Here is a 14,554-nt window from a genome sequence, read left to right as displayed (position 1 = left end):
TCCCAATTTTGTTTACCTCTCCAGGGCGATGCTACAATGGTCGTAAATGTGAAAAACAGTCATAAGTCTTAAGTTTTTTCAGTGCTGCTGTAACTTTGGTCACTAAACAAGCTGTTGTAAGTTGAGGACTGCATGTATGTAGCACTGGCAACAGCTGCTGGAATGTTTTCAAGAAAAATGTCTTTGTTTCTGCATAAGATTACAATCACCTGACCCAAATTCAAATAAAAATTAAAAACGAGCTTGTTGAGATCACGATGTGGCAAGAAGCAGAAGACAATACAATATAGAATATTTTATTTTACAGGATATAGGACCTGATAAAACAGAACAAGAAAAATAAGAACAATAATATATTGGGACAATTTTTCCCAGTTTGTTAACCTCAGTGAGAACCTTTTTATATAGCCAGGAGATAACCCACAGCCCTTACACTGTGCTAGGTTATAATGGAATATATCTGATGTTGATGTATTATAACATACTGTATGAATGTTACTGAATGAATGCAGATAATCGTTTATAGCTTAGCATTATTATTGTAGATCTTCATTAAATTATGGCTGAATAGAATGTCTCAACCCAACCAAATGTGTCCTTTTTTGATAGATACACAGGAACACATCTCTTTATAGAAACCAATTTTTTTTCTCTATGGCCGTAACGTGTTCTTCCCCTCTCTCCTCCCCAGGTTCTTGCTTTTCTTGATACATACATATCTAATGACTGTAGTTTCTTACCCTTCACCAAAATCCCTAACAGATTTTGCCTTTAAAAAATGGATTTGATTATATGCCATCAAGTTGGTTTGACTTAGAATCCATGCAGATGAATTTCTCTATGAAGATCTGTCCCTAACCCATTCCTTTAGTCTTCCATTGATGAACCCATCACCACTTTAAGTCCATCCACCTTGCTCCTGATCATCGTCCTGTTTCTTTCCAACTTTGCTAGTATTACAGCCTTCTTCAGAGAGCCAGATCTTCATATAGTATGTCCAAAGTAGAATAATTTGAGTCTGGTCATTTGTGCATTAAGTGAGACTTCTGGATTGATATGTTCAATGACCCATTTGTTTGTTTTCCTGGCTATCCACAATATTCTCAGGAGTCTTTTTCAACACAACTATCCCCAAAACATCTCTTCCTATCCTGTTTTTTAAAAGTCCAACTTTCACTTTCCTAGACTATCACAGAGGAGATCCCATTCTGATCCTTGTAGATATAGGCTTATCAAAAGATAAGATATGGAATATCTTTTCCAATTAAAACAATTATGTAGCAAAGTATTTACTGATCACTTTGTTGAAAGAGCATTTATAATCTTATGCTTCTTGCTTGAAATGCTGCTTCATTTTCTGAAAACGAAGGGTGGTTTTGTCATTGTCGCGCACACCAATCAACACAGTCTTAAACGAAGACAAGGTGGTTTCATGCTTATCATAAGAACTAATAAATCAGCAAGCCAGTTCGTTGTTCCAGAGCTTGATTCTCTGGGTACTATTATCCATCTGCCACAGGTTGATTCATCAGATCCATAAACAGCTTTTTTTTTAAATGTCCACATTTGCTTGGAAGTAATTGTGAAACAAAAGAAACATTTTCAGAATCTCTGAGCAATTGAAAAATGCATGTCTCTAGCCACACCTCCTTCAAAAATCCCTCTGCCATTCTTCACTGCTCCAACTGCTAGACATCAGACACAAGTCTAATCTCTCAAAGTTTTCTTCTCTTGTAAAAGGTCTGATATATAACACATTCAACATTCCTCATCTTCTGGGACAATAGAGTAGAATTCTGGGTAGACATATCTTTAATTTAGAGAAGAAAGGAACTGCTCCCAGCTTGCTCTCGTGCTGTGGCAATCCTAGTCTGAGCACAGCAGCCCACCTCTGAGATCACCCCCAAAAGTAACAGAGATATGTTGCCATCTGGAGCCAGAGGGAGAACCTGTGGAACAAATGAAGATTGTGTAGATAATGCTGGGGAAAGTAACACAAACCTACAACCTAAGTCCTGTATGAGCAACATTTCTTGCATACTATGGGATTTGCAGCAATTTAAACATAAGATAGGACACTGAATTCATTAAACTGAATGTTTTTTTAAACTAGCAATAAAATAAAATAAAAACCTGGCCCACTTGATTTATTTCCCTGGCAAAAGATAAATTTCTAACTCAGGTGGTTGCAAAAACACGTTTGCACACGCAGCATTCCTAAGGAAACGTTTCCAGCTCCATGACTTCCCTTTCCTCTCAACTTACTTTCTCCATGTGGATCCAAGATGCCTTCTCTCCGTGAGTTGAGGCTTGTGGGGCTTTCCATATTTTCATAGGAGTCGGCATCTACAGTGAGAAACTTGTTATAGATTAATTGAATTTCCAATCCCAGTTTACGACAGTGGGATTTCTGGAACTGGCAAGTGTTGGAGATATCCAAGGATTTCAGTGTTAGTCATTTTTTTTTTTTTTTTTTTTTTTTGCCTGTCATGTCCTTAATACTGGGCTTTCCAGATACTAGAGACAATCACAAAGACTATAGCTTTAGATTTTAAACACTCAGAAATAAATTGAATCTAGCATATTTCTGAGTTAACGTTTCTCTATTTTTCTAACTTTGGATCATGCTATTGCTTGAACCAGCTGATTAACAAGAAACCTCGTGCTTCTTGTGTAGATTTCCAGATTTAAACCAGAGGCTTGGAAACATTAGCCCAAGATTCAGAGACTAGTCCCTGCAGTTTTCTTGGCAAACTTTTGGAAATGGTTTGCTTCCTGGCAGTGAGAAAGAATGACTGGCTTCCACTAGTCACCCAGCTGGCTTCTTGCCTAAAACAGCACTAGAATCAAGTCTCCCAGATTCTAGTCTGATGCCTTAATGACTACACCAAACTAGCCCTTAGAAATCATCTATTCCAACCCTTTGATTCATGCAAATTCCATTAATACTTGGATTATTTAGTTTGTCACAGATGGTGCAACAGATGTACAAATGATTTACTCCCTCTTTGGTAAGATAACAAGCAGCTGTAGCTTTCTCTGGTATGGGATTCTGGTGCCATTTTTTTCCAACTAACAAATTAAAAAATGGAATAACCCTTTAGGCGTGCTGCTTCTTATTTTTTTGTACCATTAACTAACTGGATCTCCTCCTATATTGTCTGGAATGGATGTCTGAACAGGGAAAGAAAATACATTGTCTGTTGAGCTTATGTCTGCACAGCACTGAAATCCAGAAACATTATCAGACATAACCAAAACCATAGTTACAGTGCAGGTAGTCCTCAGCTTACATTTGTTTAGTGACTGTTTGAAGTTATAATGCCACTGAAAAAAGTGTGTTATGAGTGTTTTTCATATTTACATTCATGGCAGCATCCCCATAGTTGTGTAATCAAAATGTGGACGCTTGACAACTGGCATGTATTTATGACGGTTGCAATGCCCTGGGATCATCTTTTGTGATCTTCTGACAGAGTCAATGGGGAAGCTACATTCACTTAACACTATGTTACTAACAACTGTGGCAAGAAAAGATCCTAAAATGGAGCAAAACTCATTCAGCAACTGTCTTAGCAACAAAAATTTTCGGCTCAATTGTGGTTGAAAGTCAAGGACTAGCTATAAGTTAGAAACTGTTGTGAAAGTTACACAAAGGAAAGTTCTGTCAGGGAAGAGAATCAGCAATAACAAGCGCAGACAATATAAATTAGTAACAAGTCTCTTTGTTCCATATTTTCTGTCTTGGTCAAGTTCCTATGGAAAGAAGCAAGTTAAAAATAAATATGTTTGGCCAAGGACAAGACTGTTTTTTTCTCTAAATCAGCTATTATTCCTAAATAAGGAAATCAGGAAGATGACATATGGTATGCAATTAATTTGATAAATGTGCTTGTTTGCATGCAAATGTTTTCTGCTCTTCAAACAAAATATCTTATGTTTGTAGATCAATAAAATCTCAAAGTGCTCTTCAGCAGCTGTTGGTTTTACTCCATCTGCCACACAATTTTAAATGCAAAAAAAAGTCACCCATTGTAATTCACTGCAATACCATGGCTTTGAATAACATTCCTTTTTGCTACTTGTTCTTAAAGTTCAGAGGAACAATTCTTAAGTTTACGCCCAGCATCTATTGGAAGTAGCTTTAAATTATTTGAAGTGTAAAATAACTATTTTATTTACTGGATGTATATCTTGCCTCTTATTCAGGGGTTCAAGATAGCATGCACAGCACTTCTTTTCCAGAACAACAACTTTTTGAGATAGGTTAGGTCAGTGATGGCGAACCTTTTAGAGACCGAGTGCCCAAACTGCAACTCAAAACTCACTTATGTATTGTTGGGTGCCGGGTGGGCGTGGCCCATTGGGTGGGTGTGGCTGCAGTGGTAATGGCAGACTGGGTGGGACTAAAAAGTTCGATCAATCAGTTCCAATTTTGCAAGATCTTTTTTTTTCCCGTGAGAAGTTGAAATTGACTGATTGATTGAACCTTTTTTTTTTTTTTTGCACACCACGTCGGAGGCCTAAAGCGAAAAGGTTTTATAAAACCTAGCTGAAGGCCTAGGACTGGGGCGACAGCACACATACCCACAGAGAGGGCTCTGCGGCCACCTGTGGCTTGTGTGCCATAGGTTCACCACCACGGGGTTAGGTTGAGAGTGAATGACTGGCTTAAAATCATGTAGTGATCTTTTTGGTGCCTTCAAGTCAGTCTGGACTCCTGGTGACTGCCTAAACTAATCCTTGAAGTTTTGTTGGCAAAGTAGGCCTTGAAGTTTTTTCTTCTTTTCTAAGTTCTTGCAACCAACTTCCTTCCTAGAGAATCCAGGATACTCACCCTCTTCATTGCTTGTGTTGGTATGCAGATGAAACAGCTTGCTTGCAGTGGGGCATAAGGATCCATTCATCTCTTCATAGGATTGAGACCCTGATGAACAAAGCAGGAATTTCTCAATGTAGGGCTATGTTAATTATTACTCCTGATATTATCTATCTGGTCCTCATAGCTTGATGGAAAGTTTTATAAGCAGCCTGTTGAATAGCATATCAGGCCCTTGATCCACATCATTTATTATGTTCACCAGTGATCCATTCGCAATAGGATTAGGGCCAAATGGTTGATGATAGATGAAGAGGGTAGATGAAAGAGGGGGCACGATGGCTTAGTGGTTAAAGACGCTGAGCTTGTCAGCTGCAAAGCTAACAGCCCGGATTTGAAACCTGAGCACCACACAATGGGGTGAGTTCCCATTATTTACCCCAGCTCCTGCCCACCTAACAGTTTGGAAGCATGCAAATGTGAGTAGATTAATAAGTACCACTTTGGTAGGTGGGTAATAGCATCCTGTGTGCCTTTGGCCACATGACCACAGAAAATGTCCTCAGATAACGCTGGTTCCCTCAGCCACAAAACAGAGATGAGCACCATACCCTAAAGTCGGGCATGATTGACAGAGAAACCTTTACCTTTTACTTTCAAATAAATTCAAGGGCGCAGACTTTGAATATTGAATTATATTCTTGCAGAATGCTTCTCACTCTTAGCAGTTATCTTGCTACTGTTGCTCTGCTGTCACTTAAACTCAAAAAGAATTTTTTTAAAGTAATAAATCTGACCTACCTTATTTTGAGTTCTTTGTACCTAACACTTTTTAATTATTCTATTTTATTTTATTGTAATTGTATTTATTGTATTATAGTAACAACAGTAAACTTATTTACTGATGTTATCAATAATTCGGCATGGCAACCTAATCTGTTTGTTTTCCAATCTGACAACATACGGTAGTTGCCAAGCAACCCAGGATGTCATTATTGCACAGGGCAGCAATCAGCTCTTGGAGGAGAAGGACTGTGCCAGGTGTTGTAGCTAATTGGAGTTGGCCATAGAAGCAGTTTAGAATAAATAAACACGTTGTAACTTTGAACTGTTTCTAAATGAACAGTTGTTAGTCGAGGATTACCTGTAGAGTATCTGCTCAAAGGCATTAAGACAGCCTTGGATGGATGCAGGACAGATCAGAGCTTCAAAATATGAGAGGTGGGGGGAATTCATGTCCGTATTAAGAAATGAGAGGTAGTTTTTTTTATTTATGGCCATTTGGTTAGCAACTGTTTGAAGTTATGATGCTGCTGGAAAAAAAAGGGATTTATGACCAGTCCTCACACTTACAACTATTGTAGCATCCCCGTGTTCGTGATTCAAGGACTTGGCAAGTTGGCTGCATTTACGACCATCTTTCCATCTGGCTTCCAATAAGCAAAGCCAATGGGGAAGCTGGTAGAGAAGATTGTAAGTCCTAATCACGTGATGTCTTGCTTAATGACTGTGGCAAAAAAGACTGTAAAATTGGATGTAGTCACATAATGCCTCGCTTAATACTCAGTTTAATAAGAAAGTTTCTGCTCCCTATTGTGGTCTTAGGTTGGGGACTACCTATATGGGTAGTCCATAGTGGGAACAGGGCAAGATTAGAAGACTTCAGATGATTTATATAAAATACATTATGCTCAGTTTTCTTTCCGTAGAGGCTTTAAATATGTAAATATACTTTTTCATGCATTTCAAATTACATACGTAGGAGGGAATTTAAAAAATAAAAAGATAGTAATGCTATAATCAAACTGGTAGGTATGAGAAGAGACCCACGAGAACTTTGAAAATTTTATGGTTCACTAAAATTCTCCTTTTGACTTACCCGTAGAAGGTTCACTGCCTCCATCCTGCCTGTCTTTATGGATATCCAGGGCCAGCTGTAAGCGTAAATCTGGAAGCAGAGATGGATAACAATAGCCAAATGGCATTTTATACTACATTTACAGAAATGTCATTCATTTAAACCTTAGAACAAAGCCTTCCTGTCTAGTAATCTTTATACTGAGCAGCCCAAAGCACCCAAGATTTTTACAAATGGGGTGCTGTATAAAAATAATGCCATTTAACTAGTTGTGTTCCACAGAAGTGGTATAAATAGACTGTCTCTTACACAAGACTTAATATTTAAGTAGTAGCCATTGTTTCTAATTATTATATTTTGTGTATTTAATATTGATAAAACCTCTTTTGGAATCACTGTGTCACTGTGATTTCATCTTACCAATTATATATCAGACTTCTACCAGTTTAAGAAATGGCAATTTCAAACTGCGCTGATTTGATGGTATGAATTTCTTTAAATAAATATGATATAAAATAGGTGTTTTTAAGGCCTGAAGAGCACTCGTTTTTACTTCTTCCTTCTGTTTATCCACTTATTTTCTACTTCGAGTGTGCCATTATAGTTTGAGTAGTATGATAAATCTAAGGTGGTATTATATATATGGGTTGAGATTGGTACTCTGGAATAATGTAATCCCAGAGAATTTACTCTATAGATCCCAGAAACTCACTATCATAATCTAGTTCCTATTTTTCACTTTAATCTACCTTGCAGAACCGTGGTGGAGATGTATGAGTGGAGGAGAATAGCTAACATACTTTAAGTTCTGTGGAGGAAAAGCCAGATAAAATTTAGGCATTATTAGTACCAGAGGAAGCCCCCAACTTACAACTATTTGTTTAGCGGCCATTTGAAGTTGCAATGACTCTGAAAAAAGTAACTTACAACTGGTCCTCAAACTTATGACCACTGCATCACCACTCTACAGCCACATGATCAAAATTCAGGCATTAGGCAAGCAACATGTATTTATAACAGTTCCAGAGTGCTGGGGGTCATGGGATGGCTATCTGAGTCTTTCCCAGCCAGCTTCTGATCAGCAAAGTCAATGAGGGAAGCTGGATTTGCTTATGTGATTTACTGTAGTGATCTGCTTAACTGCAAAAATGGTCATCAATTGGGTGTGACTCATTGAGCAAGTGCCTTGCTTAGCAATGGAAATTTTGGTCCCATTGTGGTTATAGGTTGAAGACTATCTGTAATACAGTGGTGGGATTCAGCCAATTCACACTAGTTCAGCCGAACTGGTAGCTAATTTTTTGTTGCCCAGGCCCATAATGGACTTCCAGAAGCAGCATCCACACAGAGAACCGGTTGTTCACATATCTGAATCCCATCACTGCTGTAATAATATTAATAAATAGACCTTCTAGAAACAGATTGGCTTTTGCTGAGAAGATGGAGACATGTCCTGCATTTGGAGATAACTCATTCCTGACTTGGATTTTTTTTTCAGTGTCTATTTAGTACCTGCAATGAGTCGTGCTGTACCAGAATTCATAGGACACTCTTCTTCCAAATTTATATAGTTTTCATTGTCTGTTGAGTAAATACAGTAGATTATCACCAGCAGCCCCGTGGTTAAATAACTTTGTCAGCATCTTATGTAGTCAGTTTTTATGGTGAGAAATACCCTTAAAGTTCTCATAAGTCATTCAGGGTCGCTTGATAATGAGATGGGCGGCATATCAATTTAATAATAATAAATAACTAAAGCCGTAAGATAGGTGGTGATGGGAGAATGGAAAGTTTGTGTGTCCTCTTTTTCCTCAAAAAAATCAGTCAAGTTGCCGTTTCAAATATAAAAACCACTTTTGATGTACTGCTAGCTGATCCCAACTAACATGGTGTTGCGGTACAGTACACTTCACATTTCCTGTAGCTAAAACGCCTGGGTATGTGTAAAGATACGTTTCAACACATGAAGAACACCAGTTTCAGAAACTCAGTTGGCTTTCGTGTATATTAAATTGGTCAACCTTGGCAACATTAAGATTTATGGACTTCAGCTCCCAGAATTTCCCCTTCAGTGTGCTGACTTGAGAATTTGGGGAACTGAATTCTCCACATCTTAAAATTGACAACTTTCAGAAAACCTGATCTATATCAGTGTTATGCTTGTGCTTTCAACTTCCATATCAAATCCAGACACTACCTTCAACAATGGGGTCTTGGTCTTGAGTCAAATTCTCAAGGATCTGTTCAGTTTTGTTGGAATACCATGAGTCATCTGTGGGACATAAGAAAGCAATAATTAAGAATATTCTACCAGGATCTTATCATGACACCTGCATTCCCCCTTCTGTCAAGACCGTCATATACTTCTCAAGTACCTAAGTTCCCATTGCGAAGATCAAACTTCACCTTGTCCTTCTTATTTTCATAAATGAGCACATCTATGATAGAAGAAAGAACAGCTGTCATTTAAAAAATAGAGGAAGTAAGGATGGTTGTTATTGCTTTGCATAGTGTTTATGAAACATATCTGGGGAAGAAGGGTGGGTCCTATTTCTGAGATCTTGAGGAGCTGTGGACCACTCTTGTAGCAATGGTTTGAAGGATTTCTCCACTTGTACCTCACCAAGGCACAAACTTGCTCTGGCAATAAGTGTTTTCTATTGTGTCCTTGTGATGAGACCTTCATCTTATCAACAGTCTATGAATGAGTCATGCATAAGGATCTTTTGCTGACTGATATTAAAATATTATTTTCCCCGTTACTCTAACACCATCTACAGTAAGGGTATCCTCAAGGCATGTAAGTTCTATTACATTTTGTTACCCATTTCCTAGGAGGGGAATCAAGCCAATTACTCTCTTAGTGATCTGAAAGAGAGGCCCTAGGGACAGAATAGGATTGATAAGGAAAGGAAATTTCATCCTGGTGCTTTTCTCATATTGAAAGATAGGTGGATGGTACTGGCAATGGAGTAGAAAAGAACGACTGTAAAACACTATCTCTAAAATGGTTTGATTATTTATATGCCATCAAGTTGGTGTCAGATCTTATTGATCACATAGATAGATTTTCTCTAGGACAAATCTGTCTCCAACCTATTCTTTCAGATCTTCCACATTATTGTTGGTCATCCTTTTCTCTTTCATTCCACCTTTCCTAGCCAGCATTATACACCTTTAGAGAGCTAGTTCCTTGCTTATTGTTTCTAATTTGAGTCTAGATGTTTATGCCTCAAGTGAGAACTCTAGGTTGATTCATTCACTGATCCATTGTGTGAATGGCCCATTTTGGGAATTCCGTGAGTTGAAGTCCATTGAACTGGAAGTTGCTAAGTTTGGAGTACATTCATATGGAAAGTGCCAATAGTAGTGATAGAGAGATCTGGCCACAAAGCATGCAGAACACACAGTGTATCTAGATTTGGATGAGTGCAAGTGGGCTTCTTAAGTCAAGATGTTGGCTGGTCATTAGTCCAGTTCAGAGTAGAGAGTTCAGAGTATAGGTCCTCAACTTTAATAAAGAAACACTGCTTGTACCTCAATCCAACTATTCCAACTTAAAGGAGAATTTTAATTTTGAAGCACTGTTGATTACACCATAGCTTCTTTGGCCACTTTCACATGGGTGCCGGCTTTGCTCTATTTTCCATTTTTATAGAGGTGTCTAGCACCCAGAAGCTTTTTCAACCTTCCCTTTCTTGCATTGGCTAGTACTTCTCCAGTCAGCTAGGGAAGTGGGGGGGGGAGCATTTTAAAACCAAGAGAGAATTGGTGTCTTCTCCATTCTTGCTCTTGCTTTTACCAGTAAGGGAAAGGAAAAAGACCCAACCCACTTTAGCAAATCTGCTTCTATACTCATTCGGGATGACAGATAGTGGAATAGCTGGAAAAAGAGCGGGATTCCTGGAGGCAAAATAAGGTAGCATTTCCATTGGCGGAGAAGCCAAGCCAATTAATCTGTGAAGTTAATAAACTTTTCTTCCCAAGGTGTCGCCCCCTTAATAGGAATCCATTATTAATCCATTCTTCCAGATCAAGGTTTTCCAATCTGTGGGTCTGAATCCACCTCTGTATCTCTGTATCTTTGCTTCAAGTACAGATAAGCTCCCTGTCCAGCTTGTTCTATTCAGACAAGGGGCGTCATATTTCAGATAAACAGGCTGAAGGCCTATAGAAGGAATTAGAGATTAAAAGGCTGGTGTTTATGTATTTTGTTTCTACCTGCACCTTTCCATTCTCATGTCGTGGATAAACATCTGAGAGAGTTTGGTATACAGGTCCTTGACTTATGACTATAATTGGGACCAGAATTTTGGTTGATAATCAAGATGAATGTTAAGTGGATAATATCCAATTTTACATTTTTGGCCTCAAACTGTTAAATGAATCACTACAGTTGTTAAGTGAATCATGCAGTTGTTGTGTGACTCTGGCTTCCCCATTGATTTTGTTTCCTCCAATTGACTTTGAAGCCAGTTGGGAAGGTCACACATGGTGATCACATGATCTAGAATCACTGCAACCATGATAAATATATATTGATTTCCAAGCACTCAAATTTGAATCTTATGACTGTGGGGATGCTACAATAGTCATACTGAGGATCAGTTGTAAGTCATTTTTTTTCAGTGGCATTTTGAATGGTCATTAAATGAATGGTTATACGTCGAGGACTATCTGTACAAGATTCAGAATTCCCCCTCTCATACACACCACAACTGAATGTTTAATATTCTCCTTCAGTATTTGTTTTTAAGCTACCCTTAACCATTTTTTTTACTCTGCCCACAGATCGAATAGGATTTTGCTCCTCCCCAGGCAACCTTATTCATTCAAAGAGCTGCCGAAGAAAGAGGGTCTAGGGGGGATCTGTACAGGATGGTCAAGCAAATCAAGAAGGACATCTGGACCCCACGGTCATGACCAGCATCTTGACTTTTTTTAAACTTTCTGCAGTTGCCCCTGAGAAGTTCATCAGCTCACTTCACCAAATCAATGAAACAATCTTATGTGCTTACATTAAGAAAGCAAAACTTGTAAGAGAAATTAGTTTACCATTCAAAGTTACATCTCCTGATTTCACTTCTTCTTGAGCATTTTCATAATGTTCATCATCTGAAGCAGAACCAAACAAGAGGAAAAAGGTTACAAGAAGTCCTTGAGATATGACTGGTCACCTAACTGTAGTTTGAACTGATGACAAATCCCCCCCAAAATTACATTATGACCCCATTTCAGAGTTATGGCTATTGCAGCACCCTGTGGTCATTCACCCTTAGGACTGATCAGAGGGACACTGCAAACCTCCTATCTTTCTCCTGAGGGGCACATGACATGAATTTTGTAATTTGTTAACTAACATAGATATTTTGTATTTTAATTTGACTTATTTTCTCTTTTAAAATGATATTCAAGTTCAGTGCAGACTAGAATGTAGGAAAACTTTTATCCTAGGGTTGTAAGGATTGATTAGATAACTTTGTAGTTGATTTACTGTGCAAGAAGGGGTAACTCTTATCTTGTCCAACCAACTTTCCTCTTTCATTTTTCTTTGTTGTGTTAACTATAAAAAGGAATGAAAAATGGATCTGAGGTTCTCCCTTTTCATAGGGAGATCCCACTTTATTAGGCTACCCTAATAAACTGCTTTTAAATGATCTTCCAACTCGTTATTTATTGGGAAGATAAACTGAGGCAGAACCTAGGACCAGATTTAGCTATCACTGCCCTCATCCAGGGGGACAAGATGGCAGCCATGGAGCAGACGGCTCCATTTTGCTGCCTTAATACAGTTGGCTGCAGAAGCTTTCTGCAGCTTTCAGAACTTTTCTGTAGCTTTCAGTAGTTTTTCATAGCACAGTGCAGACTTTGTTAAGGTAGCAAAATGGAGCAATTTGTCACTGGGTCCCATGGTAGTGACTGCCATTTTGCACCCCCTTTTTTTTCTTCACTTTCATTACCGGTAGTATTTTCCTCTTCCACATTCTACTATGAGGCTGCCCAATTTAAAGCTTGATCAGGAGCTGTGGTTTCCTTTTGTTTTTAGGTGGGAGGTTGTTTTTTGTTTTTTTTTTTTGGTTTTACCTATAGCTGCATATATTATATTTTAACAATGAAATGTTGAGTTCAGTTTCTCAGAACACTGCACCACTGGAGTGCCCTCCTAGGTAAATTGATGCCAACCATAACTAAATTCACAACCGGGTAAGATCTCATGGCATTTCCTAATATAAAGCAAATCATGGTTTATTCATTGACTCATTTGGCATTGCCCCAAAGAAAAATCATATTATGATGACCATAGCAGATGATTCCAACCTTCCCCACATCCAACCCTATATATCTCAAGAGAGTAATTTTTTCAGTTAAGAGATTAAGCTCTCAGTTGACTGTACATGTGGTGGTCACCCTGTGTCTAGGGCTTGAGAGCCAACTATTGACCTATAATTTCCTTTTCCATCTCATGCTGCCCCACCCCCCACCCCCAACCTGACCCATTTTACCATCTGACTTCAACTCGGTTTCACTATCAGGGCATTCATATTCTTCTTCATCTGGCCGGAAGAAAAGGAAGAAACAGTTATGCACAATTCTTGGACTAGCTTTCTCTGAATGACATAACGCATGGCTTCTCAGAACTCAAGTCACATCCCCCTCGACTTGCAGGGGGACGCCCATCACACTTGCACATAGCAGGGAGCAAAGCCACAAGTGGGAGAGCTGTCCGAAACATCTGTCAATCACAAATACTTTTATTATTTGTGTACTTGTGATGGTATTTGATTCCCTTCATGGAAAGGAGTCACACTAATTGATTCACTAAATAATATAGTGGCTCATGATTGGTTGAGAATGCTCTTTTTAAGGCACTGACCTCCTACATTAACAATGGACTGCATGATACTACAGGTAGTCCTTGACTTATGACCACAATAGGGACTGGAAAGTTTATTGTTAAGTGTGCTGTTGTTAAGCAAGTCATCATATGATCACATCTGATTTTTACAAGCTTTTTTGCTTCTTGGTTTATACCACTTTGAACTAAAGTAAGAAAAACTTACTTTAAATGTTAAATGCTCTTTCACATTAAAGAACCATTCCCTATGAGTGTTTCTTAACCTCGGCAACTTTAAAATGTGTGGATTTCAACTCCCAGAGTTCCCCAGCTGGCATTCAATTCTGGGAATTGAAGTCCAACCATCTTAAAGTTGCCAAGGTTGAGAAACACTGTTCTATATGATTAAAAAAATAGCTTATCTGGTAGCAAGCAGGCATGGAAGTTTGTGAAAAGTTGTATTTTAAAATGAAACAGATATAAAGTCTCTTTTCCTTTTTAGTTTGGCACATTGATTAGTCAACTGTAGAAGTTACTGTAAATCACTCACAATGAAATAACTCTTTGTCTAATCATGCAAAAAGAGGAAGAGTTAAACTTATTTCCTTCCTCCATCCTCATCTGTGTTGCTTGTATCAAAAAGTTGCCTAGCTGAACCAACTTGTTGCACAAAGCATGCTATTAACACTACTGGTGGCACAATGCATGAAGTTATTCTGTGTAACTACCAGATTTACTATTGCTGTTAGTGATTATAAGGTTTTTTTTTTTAACCTTGTAAAGATGCAGAACTTGGGAGAGGAGAAGGAGACAGAGAAGGAGGAGGAGGAAGAAAAGGAGAAGGAGGAGAAGAAGGATCCACAAAATGGCCAGCTTAATTTTTTTTATGGGTCATCATGAGCATAATGTGGTCTGGTATTTTTTTTCTTTTTTGCCATTAGTCTCTCATAGAATTCTATCAAGTTCTTGAAGAACCCTATGGTTCTGAGGAATACAGTGTCAAACATTCTCTGAGAAATTCACACCAACATTTCTGAGGTTA

General features: G+C 38.4%; 1 protein-coding gene across 6 annotated transcripts in view; it reads right to left on the bottom strand.

Annotated features, from left to right (window-relative positions):
- Positions 1–280: 280 nt before the first annotated feature.
- Positions 281–14,554, bottom strand: part of CD19 (CD19 molecule) — a 32,476-nt gene continuing 18,202 nt past the window's right edge. For 3 of the 6 annotated variants that reach the window (XM_039335302.1, XM_039335307.1, XM_039335306.1), the window contains 9 exons: positions 13,181–13,231; positions 11,733–11,792; positions 9,053–9,115; positions 8,875–8,949; positions 8,190–8,258; positions 6,699–6,767; positions 4,838–4,927; positions 2,266–2,346; positions 281–1,949 (listed from right to left, as the gene is read on the bottom strand). In XM_039335302.1, coding sequence (XP_039191236.1) covers positions 1,867–1,949; positions 2,266–2,346; positions 4,838–4,927; positions 6,699–6,767; positions 8,190–8,258; positions 8,875–8,949; positions 9,053–9,115; positions 11,733–11,792; positions 13,181–13,231 — 641 coding nt within the window. In that variant the 3' untranslated portion in view covers positions 281–1,866. The remainder of the gene's footprint in view (positions 1,950–2,265; positions 2,347–4,837; positions 4,928–6,698; positions 6,768–8,189; positions 8,259–8,874; positions 8,950–9,052; positions 9,116–11,732; positions 11,793–13,180; positions 13,232–14,554) is intronic. The other 3 variants (XM_039335303.1, XM_039335304.1, XM_039335305.1) reach the window with 3 other exon arrangements.

This window comes from Crotalus tigris, unplaced genomic scaffold, assembly GCF_016545835.1.
Source record: "Crotalus tigris isolate CLP2741 ecotype Arizona unplaced genomic scaffold, ASM1654583v1 scf7180000017639.5415321, whole genome shotgun sequence".
In the NCBI taxonomy this organism is placed as follows: Eukaryota; Metazoa; Chordata; class Lepidosauria; order Squamata; family Viperidae; genus Crotalus; species Crotalus tigris.
The sequence above is the reverse complement of the archived record's forward strand: the minus strand, read 5'-3'. Positions and strand labels throughout refer to the sequence as shown.